This window comes from Canis lupus, chromosome 15, assembly GCF_003254725.2.
Source record: "Canis lupus dingo isolate Sandy chromosome 15, ASM325472v2, whole genome shotgun sequence".
NCBI lineage: Eukaryota > Metazoa > Chordata > Mammalia > Carnivora > Canidae > Canis > Canis lupus.
Window position 1 is genome coordinate 6857878 of NC_064257.1, and position 21850 is coordinate 6879727.

At 41.1% G+C, this 21850-nt stretch overlaps 1 protein-coding gene and 1 long non-coding RNA gene across 9 annotated transcripts in view; one reads left to right on the forward strand and one right to left on the reverse strand.

The window, feature by feature from the left end:
- Positions 1–16579, reverse strand: part of ZMYM4 (zinc finger MYM-type containing 4) — a 133609-nt gene extending 117030 nt beyond the window's left edge. For 3 of the 8 annotated variants that reach the window (XM_025419965.3, XM_025419967.3, XM_035698768.2), the window contains exon 1: positions 16311–16579. In XM_025419965.3, coding sequence (XP_025275750.1) covers positions 16311–16349 — 39 coding nt within the window. In that variant the 5' untranslated portion in view covers positions 16350–16579. Of the gene's footprint in view, positions 1–15541; positions 15682–16301 lie in introns of those variants that run through there. The other 5 variants (XM_049094110.1, XM_025419970.3, XM_035698767.2 and 2 more) reach the window with 4 other exon arrangements.
- The window catches only part of LOC118350690 (uncharacterized), a 41043-nt gene continuing 34747 nt past the window's right edge, over positions 15555–21850 (forward strand). The window contains exon 1 of the long non-coding RNA XR_004804952.2: positions 15555–15691. This is a non-coding gene — a long non-coding RNA (uncharacterized LOC118350690). The remainder of the gene's footprint in view (positions 15692–21850) is intronic.

The following is a 21850-nucleotide window of genomic DNA, read 5'->3' on the forward strand; positions in this document are numbered from 1 at the left end:
GCTGAATGTACAAATTAGGCACAATAAGAGATTAACAACAATAAGAGAACACTTATATCACTATACTGTAATAAAAGTTAATTGACTGTGGTCTCTCTCTCAAAATACAGTACTGTATTCACCCTTCTTGTGTTGACATGATGACAAAAACGCCTATGTGAGGAGATGAAGGTGAACAACCAAGGTAGGCATTGTGACAAAGCGCTAAGTTACTACTGACCTTCCGACAACACATTAGAAGGAGGATCATTTGCTTCCGGATGGACCGTGGTTGACTGTGGGTAACTCAAACCACAGAAAGCAAAACCACAGATTTGGGGCAGGCGTGGACTACTGGTTTTGTAATTCCCTCTTATTATACTCAACTTTTAATAAAATACTGTTTAAAAGCTGCAACCTGGGGGGCACCTGGCTGGCTCAATCAGTAGAGCATGTAACTCTTGATCTCAAGGTTCTAAGTTCTAGCTCCATGTTGGGTGTAGAGATCACTTTAAAAAAAAATCTTTAGAGGGGAGGGGAGGGGGAAAAAAAATCTTTAAAAAAAAAAAGGTCAAAACCTAGTCTCAGCTGTGCTGAGTGAAATTAAGCTAAGATTCTATCTCTATATTTGGGCTACAGGGTCAAGCAGGACCCCTACCAAGGCTAGCATGACAGTAGCAGAGACAATCAGAAGAAAACCTCTCCCACGAAGGAAAAGTACATTTCTACGTGGAGAGTCAGAGCTCTGATGCAACCTACATCTTGCCACAGGAAGAAAATCTGAACAGTACACATCTTAGGGAACTGAATTATTATTAACGGAGCCAAATGGTCACTCGTACGTGGAATATAAGAAATAGTGAAAGAGAGTATTATAAGGGAAAGGAGAACTAAGTGAGAAAAATTAGAGAGGGAGACAAACCATGAGAGACTCCTAACTGGGAAACATACAAAGGGTTGTGGAAGGGGAGGTGGATGGAGGGATGGGGTAACTGAGTGACGGGCACCGAGGAGGGCATTTGATGGGATGAGCACTGGATGTTATACTATATGTTGGCAAATTAAATTTTAATTAAACAAAAAATAAAAAGGGAGCCAAACTGTTACCATATAGATGAACAGATTTTCATTTAAGATAAATAATGAACGGGAGAGGAAACAATAGAGAATGGGGGGGGTTTAAAGGCAAGGAAAGTAAGACAAAGCAAAATGAGTACTATAACTAAGCTAGAAGTAGTAGAAATAGGGGATCCCTGCGTGGCGCAGCGGTTTAGCGCCTGCCTTTGGCCCAGGGCGCGATCCTGGGGACCCGGGATCAAGTCCCACGTCAGGCTCCCGGTGCATGGAGCCTGCTTTTCCCTCTGCCTGTGTCTCTGCCCCTCTCTCTCTCTCTGTGACTATCATAAATAAATAAAAAATTTTTTAAAAAGTTTAGAAGCAGTAGAAATAAAGTCTTAAAAATCATATCTGAGATGATCTCAATTAAGATTCACCAATTAGGGACGCCTCCTGGGTGGCTCAGGGGTTGAGTGTCTGCCTTCTGCTCAGGGTGTGATCCCAGGGTCCTGGGAGGAGTCTCGCATTGGGCTCCCTGCAGGGAGCCTGCTTCTCCTCTGCCTGTGTCTCTGCTTCTCTGTCTCTCATGAATACATACATAAAATCTTTTGAAAAAGAGAGAGAGATTCACCAATTAAAACTGGATTGATAAGGGAAAGAGAAGAAGCAAGATGACTCAGAGGTTTCTAACTTGGGTGACTAGAAGAGAGAACTAAAAGAGAATACAGAAAGAAAAACAGGCAGAAAAAAAAAGAAAAAAAAAAAAAAAAAAGAAAAACAGGCAGAGAAGGAATGGGGTACTATTTGTGAGAGCAAGTACTTGCAAGAAGACTAAGGAGTCCATTTTAGGCACCCTGAATTAGCAATATTTGTTAGCACAATATAAGTCAAAGTATACATCTGGAAATACAGATTTTGAATTTTAAACATCCACAAAAAGAAGCAAAGAAGTAGAAAAGAAATAACATAATATATATATATAAAGGGTAGTGGCTAAAACTACTGTAGATTACCCAAGGAAAAGAAAAAAAAAAAAAAGATTACCCAAGAAAAACACAGGTCAAGGAAACAGCACTTATTTGGTATGCAAAAAGAGTCAAAGAGGGGCAGGGAATGGGAGTGAATGGGTGACGGGCACTGAGGGGGGCACTTGACGAGATGAGCACTGGGTGTTATTCTGTATGTTGGTAAATTGAACACCAATAAAAAAATTAATTTATTATTAAAAAAAAAAAAAAAGTCAAAGAGGACTGCAAAGAAGCAATTCAAGAAAAGAACCAGGACCAGGGGCACCTGGGTGGCTCAGCAGTTGAGTGTCTGCCTTCAGTTCAGGGTGTGACCCCGGGAGTCCTAGGATCCAGCCGGCTCCCTGCATGGAGCCTGCTTCTCCCTCTGCCCTCAGTTTTTGCCTCTCTCTGTCACTCATGAATAAATAAAATCTTTAAAAAAGAACCATGAGAATTCCATCTTCGGAACAAGGGAGATGTTTCAAGGAGGGAATGGGCAATGGAGTCAGATGTCTAAGAGAAATCAAGTAACAAAAGCTCTGAAAAGCATCCATCAGTCTTGGTAATTATTAGGTCATTTCGATTATCTTAAAGAGAATCCTAAGATCTTAAAGGGGGAAACTGAAGGAAAAGCCAGATGTGAGCTGAGGAATAAATGTGAAAAACAAATGCGATAAAAGTCTCAAAAAAACTCTAATTTCAAAAAGCTTATCTCAGTTCAGACCATACTCTTTAACTACCACTTCCTGCAGAAAGGAAGCCAGAATTCTTGGGAGTTAATTCCAAGTCTGAGATAGTAATGTAAAGCACGAGCCTAGGTACATCTTTTTGAGCAAAAAGGGAATAAACTTTCAAGGACTACTGGAGTTAAATCAAAAGGATTCAGATAATTAAGTATTTTATTCTTTTTGATTCTAATGTAAATGAAATAATTTCCTGATTTTCTTTCAGGAATATTTGTTGCTAGTATGTGGAAATACAACTGATTTTTGTGTGATTTTTTAATCCTGAAACCTGCTGAACCTTTCACAGGGTTGGGGGGAGGGGTGCTTGATGGATTTGTAAGGTTTTCTATATAGACAATTACGTCATCTGCAAATAAAAGATAGTTGTACTTCTTCTTTCTAATTTGGATGCCTTTTCTATCTAGCCTAACTGCTCTGGCTAGAACTTTCAAATACATTGATTAGAAGCACCAAAAGAGAGCATCCTTATCTTATTCCTGATCTTAGGGGTAAGCCTTGTAGTCTTTCACCATCAAATATGATGTTAGCTATGATTTTTCATGTATAGCTTTTATCATATTAGGGAAGTTCCCTTCTATTTCTAATTTATTAAGTGCTTTTATAATGAAAGTCCGATGGAGTTTTTCAAATGTTTTTTTCTACACCATCTGAGATGATCATGTGGGGTTTTTTTCCCTTTCTATTAATACAGTGTATTACACTGATATTTAAGAAAAATTTAACCAAGGAGCTACAAGATTTGTACACCGAGAGACCTATACAAAATGCTGCTGAAAGAAAATTTAAAGGACAGGGGCACCTGGCTGGCTTAGTCAGCAGAGCATGGGCCTCTTGATATCAGGGGGTCATGAGTTTGAGGCCCCACGTTGGGGGTAAAGTTTGTTTTAAAAAAATGTAAAGGATGGGATCCCTGGGTGGCACAGCGGTTTAGCGCCTGCCTTTGGCCTGGGGCACGATCCTGGAGACCTGGGATCGAATCCCACATCGGGCTCCCGGTGCATGGAGCCTGCTTCTCCCTCTGCCTGTGTCTCTGCCTCTCTCTCTCTCTCTCTCTCTCTCTCTCTCTCTTTCTGTGACTATCATAAATAAATTAAAATTAAAAAAAATAAAAAAGAAAGAAAAAGACAGGGGTAAGGACACCTGGGTGGCTCAGGTGGGTTGAGTGTCCAATTCTTGGTTTCAGCTCTTAGATCAAGTCCCATGTCAGGCTCATCACTCAGTACAGAATCTGCTTGAGATTCTCTCCTTCTCCTCCCCCCACCCTCCCTCTCTAAAATAAGTAAAATCTTTTTTAAAAAAAGACAGAAAAAGACAGCGGTAATAGTTGCACAACACTCTTAAAATGTAAGTAATGTCACTGAATTATACACTTTTAGTAATTAAAATCGTAAATTCTATATCATGTATATTTAAACACATTAGAAAAATTTAAGGTAACTTTTATCAAAATCTTTGTAAAGCATTCGGGTGCTAATCTTAAAGACCTTGTTATAGGCTCAATGGTGACCCCAGATATGTCTTCCCAGATACTCAGAATGTGATCTTTTTGAAATGAACTTCTTTGTAAATGTAATTAGAGGAAAGACTTGAAATGAGATGACCTTGGATTCAGGTAGGCCCTAAATCCTTAGAAGAGACAAAGACACAGAGAGAAGGTCATCTGAAAACAGAGGCAAAGATTGGAGTTAATGCTTCCACAATCGAATACCTAAGGACACCAGAGGCTGAAAGACACAAAGGTTCTTTCCTAGAACCTTCAGAAAGAGTATGGCCCTGCTGATCCCTTGATTTTGGAGTTCTAGCCTCCAGAACTGTCAGAGAATAAATTTCTGTTGTTTTTAGCCACCAAATTTGTGGCTATTTCTTACAGCAAACCTAGAAAACTAATATAGATCTTGGTACCTGGAAATGGCATGTTGTTGTAATAAATACCTAAAAATTAGAATTAGATCTGGAATTGAAATTAGGAGATGCGGGATTAATTTTAGGAAGCATAACAGAGGCAATTTGTCAACTATCAAAAAAAAAGGGGCCCCAGGGTGGCTCAGTCAGGTAAGCATCCAGCTCTTGATCTCAGCTCAGGTCTTGATCTCAGGATCATGAGTGAAGCCTACTTTAAAAAAAAAAGGGGGGGGGGGGGGCGGACATGCCTATGTGGCTCAGCAGTTGAGCATCTGCCTTTGGCCCAGGACGTGATCCTGGAGTCCTGGGATTGAGTCCCGTACTGGGCTCCCTGCATGGAACCTACTTCTCCCTCTGCCTGTGACTTTGTCTGTGTCTCTCATGTATAAATAAATAAAAATCTTTAAAAGGGGGGGGGGGCAGCATGATAAAAAAAAATCTAGATTGCCTTCAAAGGATGGTTGATACAAAAAAAAAAAAAAGGAATGGTTGATACAAATACAGATATTAAAGGAAATTCTAGTGAAGGTTCAGAAGGAAGTGAGGAACAAAGAGAAAACATCTTAAAGAATGACCAAATGTGCTGAGTGAAGTAAGTCAGTCGGAGAAGGACAAACATTATATGTTCTCATTCATTTGGGGAATATAAATAATAGTGAAAGGGAAAATAAGGGAAGGGAGAAGAAATGTGTGGGAAATATCAGAAACGGAGACAGAACGTAAAGACTGCTAACTCTGGGAAACGAACTAGGGGTGGTAGAAGGGGAGGAGGGCGGGGGGTGGGAGTGAATGGGTGACGGGCACTGGGTGTTATTCTGTATGTTAGTAAATTGAACACCAATAAAAAAAAATAATAATAAAAAAAAAAAAAAAAAAAAGGAATGACCAAATGTTAGGGAAAATAGGAACGTTAAAGGTGTTTCTGGTGAGATCTCCAAAGCAAATGAAGAATACGTTATTGGGAACTAAAAGGTGATCGCTGTTATAAAGTAGTAGAAAACTTGACTGAATTGTGTTCTATACTGGGTAGGAAGCAGAACTTGGAAGCAATGAATTCAGACATTTACTAAGATTTCCAAGCAAAGTGTTGAAAGTGCAACCTGATTTCTTCTTGCTGCTAAAAGTAAAAAGTGAGAGGAAATAAAGGAAAATAAGGAAAGATTAAGCAAAAAGGAAACAACTCTTGATTTGGACGGTTCTCAGCCCAACCATATGACAGAGGATGCTTGAAATTATGAAATTCACTATTAGAAAAATGTTATCTAGGGAAAGGGCCAAAGGTATACCTGGTATATCTGCTGAATATATCAGATGTATGACTCATGTGTCCAGTCACCTCAATTTAAGTCAGGAGTAAAGAAGTGGTTATCCAGATCTATGAAGAACCTTCTTGTCTACCTGTGTGGATCCCCTTTACATAGGAGGAGACTGAAAGTTTATGAACATTATCATACCAACAAAAATATTGCCAGCCTAAACTTCAAAGAAGACAAAATGAAAAAGCTGTCTTACTTCTGAATTCTATCAGCAGGAAAGAGGTAATAAAGCTACTCCTGTGTGAACATGTAGTACCCTTCAAGAAAAAGAAAGGTACACAGAAGAAGTCAGAGAAGTAGCCTCAAAGCAGGGGCGTACAGTGTTTCAATGAACATAGAGGGCAGAGGATCATTCTCAGGCCTTAAAACCTAATGAAATTGGTCCTGCTGGGTTATGGACTTGACTAGGACCTGTGGTCCCTTTATTCCTTCCACTTTCTTCCTTTTGGAATGGGAATGTCTATCTTATGCCTGTCCCAGGATTGTACGTTAGAAGCAGAGAATTTGTTTTCTGGTTTCAAAGGGCCACAGATAAAGAGGAATTTTACCCTAGATGGGTCATCCCACTCATATCTCGAGCAGATGATTTAGATGCTAAGATTTGGGGGTTTCTAAGATTTAAGGCTTAAGAATTCACGTTATAATGGGCTGAGACTTTGGGGGATGTTGGGATACAGATGAATGTATTTTGCATATAGGATGGATGTGAAATTCCAGGGACAAGAGGGTGAACTGTAGTGGCTTGAATTGTGGCCCTAAGATATATGTGCACCCAGAAGCTCAGAATGTGAGCAGAATGGGTCTTCACAGATGTAATTAAGGTAAAGATCTTGAGATGAGATCATCCAGGATTAGGATGGACCCTAAATCCAATGAAGAATATCCTTAATAGAGCTAGAAAACACAGAAGGCCTTGTGAAGAGGGAGGCAGACTGGAGTGTCACAAATCAAGGAAAACAAATCAACCCACCAGAAGCTTCTAGAATCCTTGCAAAAGCTGGAAGAAGGAAGAATTCTTCTTTAGAGCCTTTAGGGAGAACATGTCCCTGCTGACACTTTGATATTAGACATCTAGCATCCAGAACTGAGAGAGAATAAATTTCTGCCTTTTAAGCCACCAAATTGGTAATTATTTGTTATGCAGCCTTAGGATACTAATAAAGATAGCCATTAATAAAATATATGACAAATTTAAACATTAAAAAGAATACTGACCACAGTAGATTTAAATACATCAAACATATCAAAATCCATGTGCTCACAATGCTATCACCTCCCAGCCCTCACTTTTACCATCAATTTATTCTCCTCAGAGTTGATAAACAAAAGGGAAAAATTAAGCATTTACTCTCCGCTTTTCCTGACAAATATTACAAGGTAATCAAATAATTGATGAAGAAATTCTTCATGGAAGAATTCCAGTGAATAGAAGAAATGACTTTTTAAAAAAACCACTCCAAAAAAAAAAAAATAATAAAAAACTCCTCTAATGAAATCATAGATCTAGGAAATAATCATCTATGGCTGATAAATTCATTAGGTGAGGGATCCCTGGGTGGCACAGCGGTTTGGCGCCTGCCTTTGGCCCAGGGCGCGATCCTGGAGACCCGGGATCGAATCCCACGTCGGGTTCCGGTGCATGGAGCCTGCTTCTCCCTCTGCTTGTGTCTTTGCCTCTCTCTCTCTCTGTGACTATCATAAATAAATAATTAATTAATTGATTTAAAAATTTAAAAAAATTCATTAGGTGAGAAGTTAAAAAAACTATGTTTAGGGGATCCCTGGGTGGCGCAGCAGTTTGGTGCCTGCCTTTGGCCCAGGGCGCAATCCTGGAGACCCGGGATCGAATCCCACGTCTGGCTCCCAGTGCATGGAGCCTGCTTCTCTCTCTGCCTGTGTCTCTGCCTCTCTGTGTGTGTGACTATCATAAATAAATTTTTTTTAATTTAAAAAAAAACTATGTTTAGATTCCACTGGCAGAATGTAAATTGATCAATTTTAGTATCACTAAAGTGTGACAACCACTTAGACCTCCTAGAATAATGCAACAAGAATTCACCATCTACTAGCATCATCTTAATAGGGTGACTATATACCCTAATTTGTCCATGACACTCCCAGTTTATGGCTATTATGCCACTATAATTATTAAACAGCATACCCTTTCACTCTTTAAGCTGATTGGAAATAAATTACATATCACTTTATTCGTAAATTTTTCTTTCTTAAAGAAAATGAAAAAAAAAAGAAAATGAATCAATCTCATAAAGCTCTACCAATTCAAGTTCTCAATCTTGGCAGAGTGAATCACTTGGGAAATTTTTTAAAATATTGATGCCCAGAATTCACCCACGAATTCTGATTTAATTAATCTGAAATGTAACCTGAGAATCAGGATATTTAAAAGCTCTCCAGGTAATTCTCAAGTTTCAGCCAAAGTTGAGAACCACTGCTCTATACGTAACTACTAATTTGTAGGAAAATACGAAGGGTAATTGAACATGTTAAAACAGCACAAGAATTCAAGTAGCCAAATCCAGAATGTGGGAAATTCTCCTGAACAAATGACCTAGTTTTTTCAACAAAGAAATAGCATGGGGAAAAGTGCAGGGTGTACACGGTAGGGAGGGAGACAGCTGAAGTTAAGAGAAACTTAAGAGGCAGATAAACCAAATAAACTGGTAAATCTTATCTTACTGATTTAAACAAACCAACGGTTAAAAAAAAAAAAAAAAAACTTGGAGAATCAAAGAAATCTGAATATAGACTGAATTAAGAATCTCTCTACTAGGTATAGTAGTATTGGAGTTGTTTAGTTTTAATTCTCATTAGAAATACATGCATAAGTATATATAGATTAAATGATGCAATGCCTAAGAGTTCTTTAAAATTATTTTGACACACACAAAAAAAGTTGGATGAGACAGGAATAGCAAAATGTTGAGAACTGTTTAGCTGTCAAAGCTGGGTAACAGGAATATGGGGTTTCACTATACCAGTCTATATTTTACATTCTATGTTAATATCAAATTATGAAAGAGAATAAAAAGGGTTTTTCAATTTTTGCCTGTAAATGTGCAGTATGCCCGCAAGTATGAGTGTGTATCACATTTAAATTAAGACATGCTGGGAGATGTAAAGAAAGATGAACAAAGGGACACTTGGGTGGCTTGGTGGCTGAGCAATTGCCTTTGGCTCAGGTGGTGATCCAGGGTCTCGGGATCAAGTCCTGCATCAGGCTCCCCACAGGGAGCCAGCTTCTTCCCCAGCCTATGTCTCGGCCACTCTGTCATAGATAGATAAATAAAATCTTTAAAAAAAAAAAAAAAAAGGTTGGACACATATGGTCCTTAACCTCAAAGAGTAGTAAGAATAGTGGGTAGTCCATGTTGGATAGAAAAGGTTTGCTCAGGTATTATCTTTGGTCAAAAGCAAGAAAGTAGCTAACTCAAGCTTCCAGGAGGCCAGAAAGATGATAAGAATGAAATTAAAATAACATTATACATATTCCCAAGCATAAATGGGCGTGGATGTTATTATCCTAATCTTGCTAAACACTAGGGATTGAAAAGTCCATGCTCGGGCAGCTCAGGTGGCTCAACAGTTTAGTGCCCGCTTCGGCCCAGTTTAGTGTGATCCTGGAGTGTCAGGCTCCCTGTAGGGAGCCTACTTCTCCTCGGCCTGTGTTTCTGCATCTCGTTCTGTGCCTCTCATGAATAAATATATAAAATCTTAAAAAATTAAATTAAATTAAATTAAAATAAAATAAATAAAATAAAATAAAATAAAACAAAACAAAACAAAACAAAATAAAATGATACTGGCAAGACACCCATGGAAGCAAAGGTAGGGATTCACCGAATTAGAATTAGTCTAACCAACCACAATGTAAAATCTTTGGAGAAGGTAGTATGTGCGGACTTCATCACAGGCGCAAAGGACCAGTTCAGATGCCTACCACAACTCTGAGAATCAATACAAGAAGAAAAACTCCTTGCAGTGAAGGTGCTAAGACTTGGGATGTTTTCAGATGAGGATCCACAAGTGACTCATTGATTTGCACAGTTTTTCTGAGAATGTTAAAGCAGATTACTTCTATCACAATCGAACCAGGAGTTCAGGTTGAAGTCACCAATGCACATGCTTCAATCAACCTTTTTAATAAATTATCACTTGTTGGGATCCCTGGGTGGCGCAGCGGTTTGGCGCCTGCCTTTGGCCCAGGGCGCGATCCTGGAGACCCGGGATCGAATCCCACGTCGGGCTCCCGGTGCATGGAGCCTGCTTCTCCTTCTGCCTATGTCTCTGCCTCTCTCTCTCTCTCTGTGTGTGACTATCATAAATAAATAAAAATTTAAAAAAAAAAAAAAAAAAATAAATTATCACTTGTTAAAAAAAATGCGTTTTTATAAGTCAAATGGTCAAGTATTAGCAATTATATATGTTTCAACCTAATACTATGCCACAATGCTCTCTTTTCTCTTTCCTTTGCTAAAATAATCAGTTAATGCACAGTAAAATAATCAGAATATTTAAAGGAAAGGTCTTCTTTAAAGAGTGGTTGGTCTCCTAATACAGAATTCAAAAATACTCACTAAACATCCATAGAAATTGCAATTTTAGGGGATCCCCGGGTGGCTCAGCAGTTGAGCATCTGCTTTTGGCCCAGGTGTGATGCTGAAGACCCAGAATCAAGTCCCACATGGGGCCCCTTGCATGAAGCCTGCTTCTCCCTCTGCCTGTGCCTCTGCCTCTCTCTCTGTGTCTATCATGAATAAATAAAATCTTAAAAAAAAAATTGTAATTTTACATTTATCTCCTTACATGGTCTTTATCAAATTAGAAAATCATTCCATTTTCAAAGGAAGCACAAACTTTATCTTTAAAATAAATCATACCTTTAAAATACTTACACTTTCTTAAAAATAAACCTGTGAGTTGTGAAGATATGTTTTAAGGTTATCTCAAACTAGAATGTATTTTGATGCTTCCTGAGAAGTAATTTACACATCAATTTAAATATAATTCAATAGGGGCAGCGGAGGTGGCTCAGCGGTTTAGCACAGCCTTTAGCTCAGGGCCTGATCCTGGAGACCTGAAATCAAGTCCCACATTGCGCTTCCTCCATGGAGCCTGCTTCTCCCTCTGCCTGTATCTCTGCCTCTCTCTCTGTCTCTCATGAATAAACAAATCTTAAAAAAAAAAAAAAATAGAATGTCTATTCAAATGATCTCTATAAAGAGGCAATGCATTCTTTAAGCAGATGCTTTACATTGTGTACATGCGACTTACAAATATTTAGTATGTACCATCATGCTTTTAAATAACACATTTAGCAAAAAGAAAAAAAGATTAAAAGTTCATCAAGACGTGGATCCCTGGGTGGCTCAGCGGTTTAGCGCCTGCTTTAGGCCCAGGCCATGATCCTGGGGTCACGGGATCGAGTCCCACATCAGTCTCCTTGAGTGGAGCCAACTTCTCCCTCTGTCTACGTCTCTGCCTCTCTCTGTCTCTCATGAATAAATGAAAAAATAATAATAAATAAATAAAAGTTCATTAAGAAATTAAAAAAGATCATCAACCTTTTGATGATAAAATAAAATAAAATAAAAACCTTTTATTTTATTATAAAGTACTAAAATCCAAAACAGAAGTTCTCCATAATCCCATCACATGATAAAATCAACTCATTATTTTGTATTCCTTTCTACATGCATATTCAGTATTTACATATTTACAATAATGGTAACATTTTATAGTCTACATTTGCACTTAATATTATACCATGAGTATTTTTCCATTTTCCCAAAACTTCCCCTCTTCTCTCTTTCCTTCCTTATCCCTACCCACTGAAGGTAATCAATAAAACACGTAACCTAACAGACATGTCGCCTCCACAACTTTCTTCAAGCTCACACATACACACAAGTATAGGGATCCCTGGGTGGCACAGTGGTTTGGCGCCTGCCTTTGGCCCAGGGCGCGATCCTGGAAACCCGGGATCGAATCCCACGTCGGGCTCCCTGCATGGAGCCTGCTTCTCCCTCTGCCTGTGTCTCTGCCTCTCTCTCTCTCTCTCTGTGTGACTATCATAAATAAATAAAGAAAAAAAAAAAAAACATACACACAAGTATAGACACATATGTGGGAAAGCAAAAACAGTCAGTTTTTACAAAAAGGTAAGCATACTACTTATACATATGCTTATCTTTCTCTTCAGCATACCAAACACCTATGCTTCAAATTTAATATACAAATTTAAATATGAGAATGGATACAACTTACTAGACCATGTAGTAACATACATTTACAAAAGTCATCATTCTGTATGCAAACTTTGAAAAGATATAGGGATTTCACCAAAAAATATGGCCACCAGATTTAGTGAGATCTTGTGCTTTGTAAGTGTATTATTATAGCATTATAACATAATTGCACTATTTACAACAAGCCTAATGAATTTTAAAACTTATGTTAGAAAATAAAAATTCTACAATCTAAAAAAAATGCATAAATAAGATCTCAAAAATATCCTAACAACTTTTTTTTTTTTTTAAGATTTATTTATTCATGAGAATACACAGAGAAGAGAGAGAGAGAGGCAGAGACACAGGCAGAGGGAGAAGCAGGCTCCATGCAAGGGGCCCGATGTGGGACTCGATCCTGGGTCTTCAGCATCACACCTGGGCCAAAAGCAGATGCTCAACTGCTGAGCCACCCGGGCTACCCCCAAAATATCCTAACTTTATTATTTATTTTATTTATTTATTCATAGAGACAGAGAGAGAGGCAGAGACACAGGCAGAGGGAGAAGCAGGCTCCATGCAGGGAACCCGACGTGGGACTCGATCCCGGGTCTCCAGGATCACACCCCGGGCTGCAGGCAGCGCTAAACCACTGAGCCACCGGGGCTTCTCCTAACTTTAAAGTAAGAAAGAATGTATATGTGTATGAACTTCATATGAACCTGGCAATGATTGATGGATATAATGCTGACCCACCCACATACTTAGCTTCCCCAGGTTTGCAAAATGAAAGACTGGCATTCCAATATAGTCAGAATACAATCAAATCAACCTTATCTAATGAATACCTATTGTTCTAATTGCCCACAAGCATAAAAATAAGACACCAGGCAGGCCTCCACAGAATTTAAGGTTATTAACCCAAGGGTCTTAAAAAACACTCTCCCATCTAACCATAATCCAGAACAATCAGAAGATCCCTAAATCTGGATCCATAGGAGACAATTTGCAGTATAAAGAATGCTATAAAAGATTTACTAAAGCTCCCAAAATTACAAAGCAGATAACTTGGTACCCAAGCCCTTCCAGCCTGTACTGTAACAGGTGAACATTCCACCAAAAATCAATGGTACGTCTTTTTGAGTTCCTATTACGTGGAAGTCACAGGCACTGGAGACCGCAAAAATGCAATGAAATGAACCCTATCCTAAAAGAATTCACAACGTAGCGAGAGCCAGAATATATTGTCCCAGATGATCATAAATACCACAGCATTATATCTAGCTTACAGTCCAACAACCAGCATAGGTGCTGAACAACTTTTTGTGACTTATGATTATTATAAAGGTCAAAGCAGTGAAGCATCATAAATACAATACCATGTCATCAATGCAAATTTCAGATTAAATACCCAAAACTTACTACCTAGGCCTAGACAAATTTTTTAGCTGCCTCAAAGCAGTCAAATTACTTAAAAAGATATTGCACTTTAACACATAATCCCCACTAATCTGTTTAGAATACACATACGGAACCCACATGGAGTTTAGTACACATCAAAAAAATGAGAAAAAAAAGCACATGTATCATGTGTACAGTTCAAGATAACCCTACTGAATATTCTAACCAGGTATCAAAAATAAAATGAAGGCACACTCCTCTGGCTCAGTCAGAGCATGCGGCTCCTAACCAAGGGTGGTGAGTTCAAGTCCCGCTTTGGATAGAGCCGTAACTTAAAAAAACAAATGAAGTAAAATAACTTTAGAAAATGGATCATGGAGCCTAAAAGGGAATGACTGTAACCTTCCTCCACAATGAAAATGGTAAAGTAACGGGTGAAACCTGTAAAAGTGCTATAAATATTACATGATATTAAAATATAATACTTTAGATTACTATACATGTGGCACCTTTAAAGTGTATTAAAAGAGGAAAAAAGTATGTGAAATCTAGTTGAATTTGTTACCAAAGTGCATAGATGTTTTCCAGAACATTCTGTCTCATAAGGTGAATGACAAAAGCACTAGTAGCAACTGGATTCAGAGATCTCCTTGAATGAACATTACACATCTAAAGTAATTTACCCCGTGTATTTTAATTAGTGGACCACATGCCATGTGAGTTGACTCAAATATAAGGGGGATCCAGGTTAAACTGACTCACTGCTTGAAGTGTAATTTAAAATTTCAAAATACGTGCATTCCATACCCAACACTTAAACTAAATAAACTATCTGATCTACTATTTTCCAGCCTCACTTGTTCTAGGTGTGACCAATTATTGCATGAAGAAGATCTAAACTTCTATAAACCTAAGACTAGCAACATTAAATTTTAATTGCTCCCAATACTACAATGAAATGCATTAAAATAACGGATAAATAGATAAAGGGGCTAGATAATACAAATAAATACGTGATAAAACCAGAATCTAAGTAATGGGTATACGAACGTTCCCTGTAAATTTTTCCAATTTGGCTGTGTGACGGAAAATATTTCCTAATAAACTGTCGTAGGGGAAAAAAGAAAAACGATTGGACATTTCTTCGGTTATTTATGATTTGTTTTTAGATAGGCTCCGCACCTATCATGGAGCCCAAGGCAGGGCTTGAACTCGAGACCCTGGCTGGGATCAAGACCTGAGCGGAGACCAAGAATCCTACAATCAACCAGCTGAACTACCCAGGAGCCGCTATAATTTAAATTGCTTTTTAAAAGGAAAGAAACGTTAAGCCTGGCGTCGACACAAGCATTGTAGTCGGGACCAACCTGAATCCAACTCCCAGAGCTCTCTGATCTGAAGTATAATTACTTAACCTACCTAGGCCTCTTATTTCTTCATCTGCAGAATGGGTTTCACGTAGCTAACGTGAAGTTACATTCTTCCTACAAAGCACAGCGCCAGGCGCATCGTGAGCGCTGCAAAACACTAGCCGCGATTCCTTACAAAAGAGCTCGCTAATTGTACACCACGTCCAACAGGCACCATCAATGAAAAAAAAAAAGTAAGTTAGATTTTTGTTACGTGCTTTGGCTGCACGCTAATTTGATCACTGGGTGACCATTCCCGAATGGAAGATTCCCCGATAGGAAACTTTAACCTCCCCATGCTCAAAGTAGGGGGAAGTTTAAAAAAAAAAAAAAAAAAACTGAAAAATATGGCTCAATCGAGAGTATTGTTCTCCATCTGGAAATGAAATTAAAAAGAAAAAAAAACTATTGAAAATTAAGAAAAGTTTCAGGACGAACTTTGAAAGGCACTCGGCGGCTCGCATGGACCACCGGCCTCACCTCTGCAGGTTGGGTGGGGGCCCATCGTTAGGGCAAAACTTGTCCCACTCTGCTCCTCGTCGGGAAGGAAGGAAGCTAAGCCTACAACATGACGTTTAGGGAGGCCGGGATCGCTACGGCAGGACACGCCAAGGACCGCACCGCACGCAGGTAAGAGCACCACCTCCGCTTCGGTCTTGATAACGGTTACGGGGGGGGGGGGGGCGGGAGGTAGGAAAGAGGAGGGGTAGGGGAGAGGAGGGACGGGAGGGGGGCAGCAAGATATATTCGCGATGGGGAGGTGGGGGGCACCCAAGGACCCCCCCCAGGTCCCACCTCTAGAGCCCCGTCCACCCCTCATTCCCGCCACTGCCACCCCTACCTGACCTCCCCGCCACCCCCCCCCCCGGGGTTAAACTTCCAGACTCTGATTTTACTAAAGATGCCACTTAAGAACCTGACACCTTCCCTCCCTGGCTCCACGTAACATAACCCACGCCCCCACCCCACAGCGCTGGCAAAATAAAAAAATTTAATAAATCATTTAAAAGAAAAAGGAAAAAAAAAAAAAAGAGCAAACAACAACCCCCGCCCCTCCCCCTCCGGCCCAGCGGCCAATCTTTGTCCCACCTGCCGAAGGAGCACGGAGCAGCGCGCCCCTCGCGGCCCCCCCTCCGCCCCCCCCCGCCGCGCCGGCCGGGCCCCCAGCGACCCCCGCGCGCCCCGGGTCGCGGCCGCCGCCCCGCCCCCCCCGCCGCCCGCCGCCCGACTTCGGCCTCACCTCACCTACCCTCTTTCGGGGGCCGGACTCCACCTCTCTCTCCGCCATGTTGGGCCCCGCTCGGAACCGCGGCGGCGGCGGCGGCTCCTCCGGGCCCCCGGCCCCCGCCCACACTGCAGGCACGGCCGCTCGCGGCGGCTTCCCGGGCCCCAGCCGGGCCCCGGCGCTCCGAGCGGGGAGGGGGCGGATGCCGCGCGCCGGGCCGGAGAGCCGCGGATCCCACGGGCGCGCGCGAGGGCGGTCGGGCCTGCCCGGGAGACGGGGGCGACGCGGGGCGGGGGAGGGGGCCGGGACTCGGGGGGTTAATGGCCTCCGAGGGGCCCCGGGAGCAGGATTATTTTCTCTCACAGAAATTCCTCCGCCTGCGGTTTCTTAAAGGGATCACCAAACCAGCCCCTTGCGCGCGCCGAGGGTGCGCATGCGCGCCGCAGGCCCCGCCCACCTTTCCCACCAAGCCCCCGGTCCTGAGCGTGCGCGGTGAGTGGCCGAGGGTAGGCCGAGTCCTGCGGGCCTCTCTGCTGCCAGCAGCTGCTCCCACCACTCAACTATGGCCGCTGCCTTAAAGGGACCATGACGCGCTGATGGGGGGGCGGGGGGCGTGCAAGCAATCCATGGAATGACAGCCTGGAGGACTGGGTGCGATGCCAATGAGGGGTGCACGTCCCCCTCTTGCGCCTGGCTGCGGAGGCAACCCTTGGAAAGGCAAAGTGACGACGAGCTGGAGTTCTCAGTGGACCTCTGAACGTGAAGCATCCCAACCCAAGAAGGGACAGGCCCGTCACCTCCGGGAGACCCGCACTGACTTCCCATACACAGCCCCACTGCGAAGGGGCCGCCCTCCAGCAGCCCGACCTCCACATCAGACCCCGCGGGGATTTGTGAAGCCCAAACCGACACCCGGAGATGATGATCTCCATGGTTCGTCCTCAGAGTGTGTGCGTGGACTTGGAGCTCAGGACGCCCAATGGGGACATTGGTCCAGGAAAGCAATTTATTTGCCCCAAGGCACCGAAACGCCCGTGTGAAATCAGGATCAGCCTTCCAAGGCTCTCCAGTGTGCCAACCTGCCTTCCAAACAACCAAACAAAAAAGATAAGTCAGTCTCCATGCAGAAGATCAGAAATGGAAGTTCCATGATGCTTCAAGGATGTTGCGACTCTTGGAAGACGTGGTTTGCAGATGTTGTGTGTCCTCATGCACCTGCATTCAAGGAACTTCGACACTTTGACTTAATTCGGGATGATCATCTTAGTTCCAAGCAGAAAACCGAGACCTAGATTTTGGGGCCTATCTTGCCCTAAAATGGAAGCAGAGGAAGACTGAAGACAATGTGGGCTTGATTTAATTCCCTCGCCTGTATTGGAGAAAAATTGCTCTCATGGAATTCATGATGATGGCTTAAAGACTATTGAGTAAGAAATACAAAAAAAAAACTGCTTCTTGAAGGTCATTCCCCTCCCAAAGCAAGAAACATTCAAATGCAAATGAGTGACGCCTGAAATCGCAGGATGAGAGATCATTTATGACTTTGCTGTGTCACTTGGTAGCTGTTTTGAAACTGAAAAGTTTCCCAATCCATCACACCTTGCTGGAAACTCACCTGGAAGTTAAGGCTATTGCTGGAAGTAGCGATGCTAGTCCTTGCTTAGGCCTCTTCATTCTTTTTTTTTTTTTTTTTTTTTAGGCCTCTTCATTCTTAATTTCACTTCTTGGTAGGAAAGAGGAAAGGACAAAAGAATGTATATGTCTAAGCTGGAATTCTTAAAACTAGACCCTTTAGTTCCAGGTTTAGGGCAAAAGAGGAAATTAAAAAGAGAAACCAAAAAAAAGATAGTTTTAGAGAATGTGGGGATGCGTGAAAGGTCTAGGGTTTTCCACCTGTTTTATGGGCAGTGGGATGCTCCGTTCTAATAGAATCTGACAGTTTAAAATGGAGTTGCTTAATTTGAAGTGGAGATGGGAACCGGTAAACTGCTCACTCATCTTTCCCCTTGTCCCCTCTCCTCCCCCATGCTCCCTCCCACCATCAGGGAAATGTAGCATTTCTCAAAACACAGTTGAAAGCCATTGATTGAGTCCAACTTCACATCATAAAGGTAGAGCCACCGAGGCTCAGAAACTTGTGTGCATTCACACAAAGGATTAATGACTGCACCAGGACCGGAACAGGCATCTTGATCCCAAGCCTAGCACTGTCTACTATAGCACACTATTTCTAGACACATTAGGAATACGTTGGGTCTTGAACAATAGGCAAAATCTGTACATTCCAGATGATGAGCATATCACGAATGTTTAGTGTAATCATCCATATAAGAAGGAGAAAAAAGAGAAACAACACTCAGCATTGCAAAGTTAATCATATTATCCTGATTTTATAGGATAGACTTCTAGAGCTTAAGTGACTAGTACAAGGTCATTCATCAAAGAAGCCAAGTCAGAATTCAAAGGCTTTTTCTTTCTAGCTTATTCAGATATATCATAAACTAGAGGTTTCTGACTAGCTGCCTTGCAGATAAATCTTCCCCAGAGATATGTGTTGTGTTGGCACCATGTATATCTACGTGATCTTGGTCAAGTTACTTTATGCCTCAGTTTCCTCATCTATAAAATGGGTTGTTGGGAGGATTAGTATTTCTAAATCGCTTAGAACTCCTTTGATTCCTAGCATCATAGGAGTATAACATTTTATAAATTCTAGATTTTTTACTTTTTTTAATTAAATGCCAGCGTTTAAAATAGGATTATGTCATGCACAAATCCAATTTTCTGACTTCTTTAAAAAAAAAGGGGGAGAGAGTATAATGGTATAATACTTTGCAAATATCAAGCTGATTCATTTTAATTTTCTTCTTTAGATCATGTTCCATCATAGACTCTTGACTGAAGTGGAGCTCTGAGACTTATTTCCCTGATCAGGAGAGAGTAGAATGGGCTTAGTAGAGAGAAAAAGAAATTTGCTAAATTTCCTTAATTCTATTTGACTTATAAAATTCAGCACATAGTGAGAATCTCATTTCTCCCAGACTCCAGAGGAGATGTTCCTTTCATCTGAGACAGATAAACCATGAAGCTGTGACATAGGGAAGTAAAAGAAAAGCCTGAGTCTTAGTTAAAGGGTAGAGGAAAGAAGAAGGAAAGAGGCAAGTGATGGAGAGACAAATAAGTCTATCTTCCTACTCTAGCTCTTCAAAAAGAAAGCTCTCTTGCTTGGTTTCTGTTAGGGATTCCAGGGAGAGATGATCTGCAGGCAATATCCATACCAACAGGCAAACAGGCACCTAAAAGTAAAAGTAATGGCCTTGTGTAGTTGAGAAGAGAGAGCAGGCCCGCAGTTGGTCCCTCAGAGTGTCACTTAGGGGTGAATCCAATTTTCATGGGTCTTGAAGCTTATGTGATGGGGACAGGGAGAAACAAAACGAACTTCCATATACAAAATTAGATAGCAGGTGTTGAAAGAAGTTCTGCAGGTGAGTGGCCTTTCACCCCACTGTGATTTAGACTGTATCCAGAAGTTTCCACACACCCTGCGGAGGCATTGGGAAGGTAGCTGTGAGATTAACTGGCAAGAATTAGGGGCAAGAAAAAAAAAAAAATAGGGGCAAGTAGCTCTGTAGATCTCACCAGACCTAGAACAAAAAGTAGTAACATCCAGACCTCAGGAAGCCCTGAGGTTTGCCTCCAGGCTCTTAACAAGCTTAGAGAGGCCAGGCTACAAGATAGAGGACTCACCGGCCAACAGGTTGCTGTGAGCATCCAGAGAAGTCAAAGTAGAGTACAAAGGACATCAAATGGATCCAAGGTCTCAGGCTTCCTGAGATGCAGATGCCCTCTGAGGGACGTGTGCAGAGGTAGAGAGCAGCCATCAAAGACTTGGAGTTTCTTCCCAAAAGAGGTTATTACCTAGAGGAATTCTATCCGTCAGATTCAAATATGTTTTAAACAAAGCAACATTTAGATATATTAGACAAAATCTGAGGATGTCGAAAAGAAAGTAAAAAGGGCATTAGGATAAAAAGTGACTGGAGGAGGGCTACTTTAGTTGGCTAGTTAGTTGATTAGTTTCTCAAGAACTTCTAAACTCTGATGGTGAAAACCTGAACAAATAGAGAGGGGGTTGGGTATCCCCTCTTGTGGAAGGCTGCTTGTAAAGAGACAGCATTCTTCTCTCCCTGCTACCTGGGAGGATAGTTTCAAGAACTCCACAATTATAAGGAAGGATCTTCATTTTCCTCCTCTTTAACCCCTGCCTTCTCCCTAGGATAGGAGGAGGAGGAGCAGTGTTCTGCTATCTGTCCCTTGTTGCTCTCTTGGGTTTCTTGATGCCGTAGGAACCCATTTATCTTCCTTGATAGAAATGGAAGGAAGGAACCCATTTATCTTCCTTGGTATCACTCTATATAGATTTTCATGTGCCCTTGATAGGTTCTATCATCAACTGACTCAACTGACTCGTCAACAGACTCAAATCTCAAAAGAGGACAGATTTTTACATAATATAGAATAGGGGTCTCTGTCAGCCACTGAGTGACCTTGAGCTAGTCCCCTTCCTTTATCAGCCTCAGTGTTCTCATAATGTGAAATAATTAGAATACCTTAGGTTGGGCCTCATTGTCAGCTCCAATTGCTTGGTGATGGCTGCTGGGGCCATGGTGTACAAAAACATCTGTTGGGCTACATTCAGGTTCAATAATTGATTAGTGATGTATTCCTCAGATGAGGGATGGAAATGACATCACCCATCACATATGCCATCCCTTGGCTAACTGAGCTATTAATTATTTCCAATTCTAGATTTCTTTGATCTTGTCATTTTTATGGCTGCTATTGAGATCTATCCCAATTTAATCGCACTGTTTTGACTATTTGCCTTTGTGCCAATTGGAATGGAGAGGAGAAGGAACAGGAAAAAAATTGATATTCCAACTTGACATTGCCCTTTGAGGAATGAAGACCCAGAAATCTGGTCTACTGCTTCTCTTCGAACCAAACCCAAGTCAGCAGAAACTGGAGAAGATGGATTCTTTAGTTAAGAGATAGCCCTTGTTTTTCTTGTCCTAAATGGAGAAATCATGCTTATCTCCTTTTCAGAACACCAGGCCATTATGTACAAAATTCTGACTTAAAGAATGACTTTCAAATATTATTTAATAAAAAATTAAATTAACAAACAGTATAGAGATTCTCATTCTGAAATGAGGACAATGGAAAAACTGAAATTAAAACCAGTAATAAAATATATTTCTACATCTATTTGAAAGAATAAAAAATAAAAGTAAGAAGAACCATGGAAACTTTTCAGCTTCCATGACATGTGGGTCTGAGAAGAATGGTTTGGAGGGCTGAACACCTAAATGCAAATAAAATAAAAACCTGCCTACCAAAAATGTTAAGAAAAGGGGAGAATATTTCATTTAATATGATAATATTTTCATTTAATTGATTCATGTCATAAAAAAATTCTAAAATTTGGAGTGTGATTATACAATTCAAATAAAAACTATTCAAAATGGAATTTTTAAGTGTGGGGCACCTGGGTGGCTCAGTTG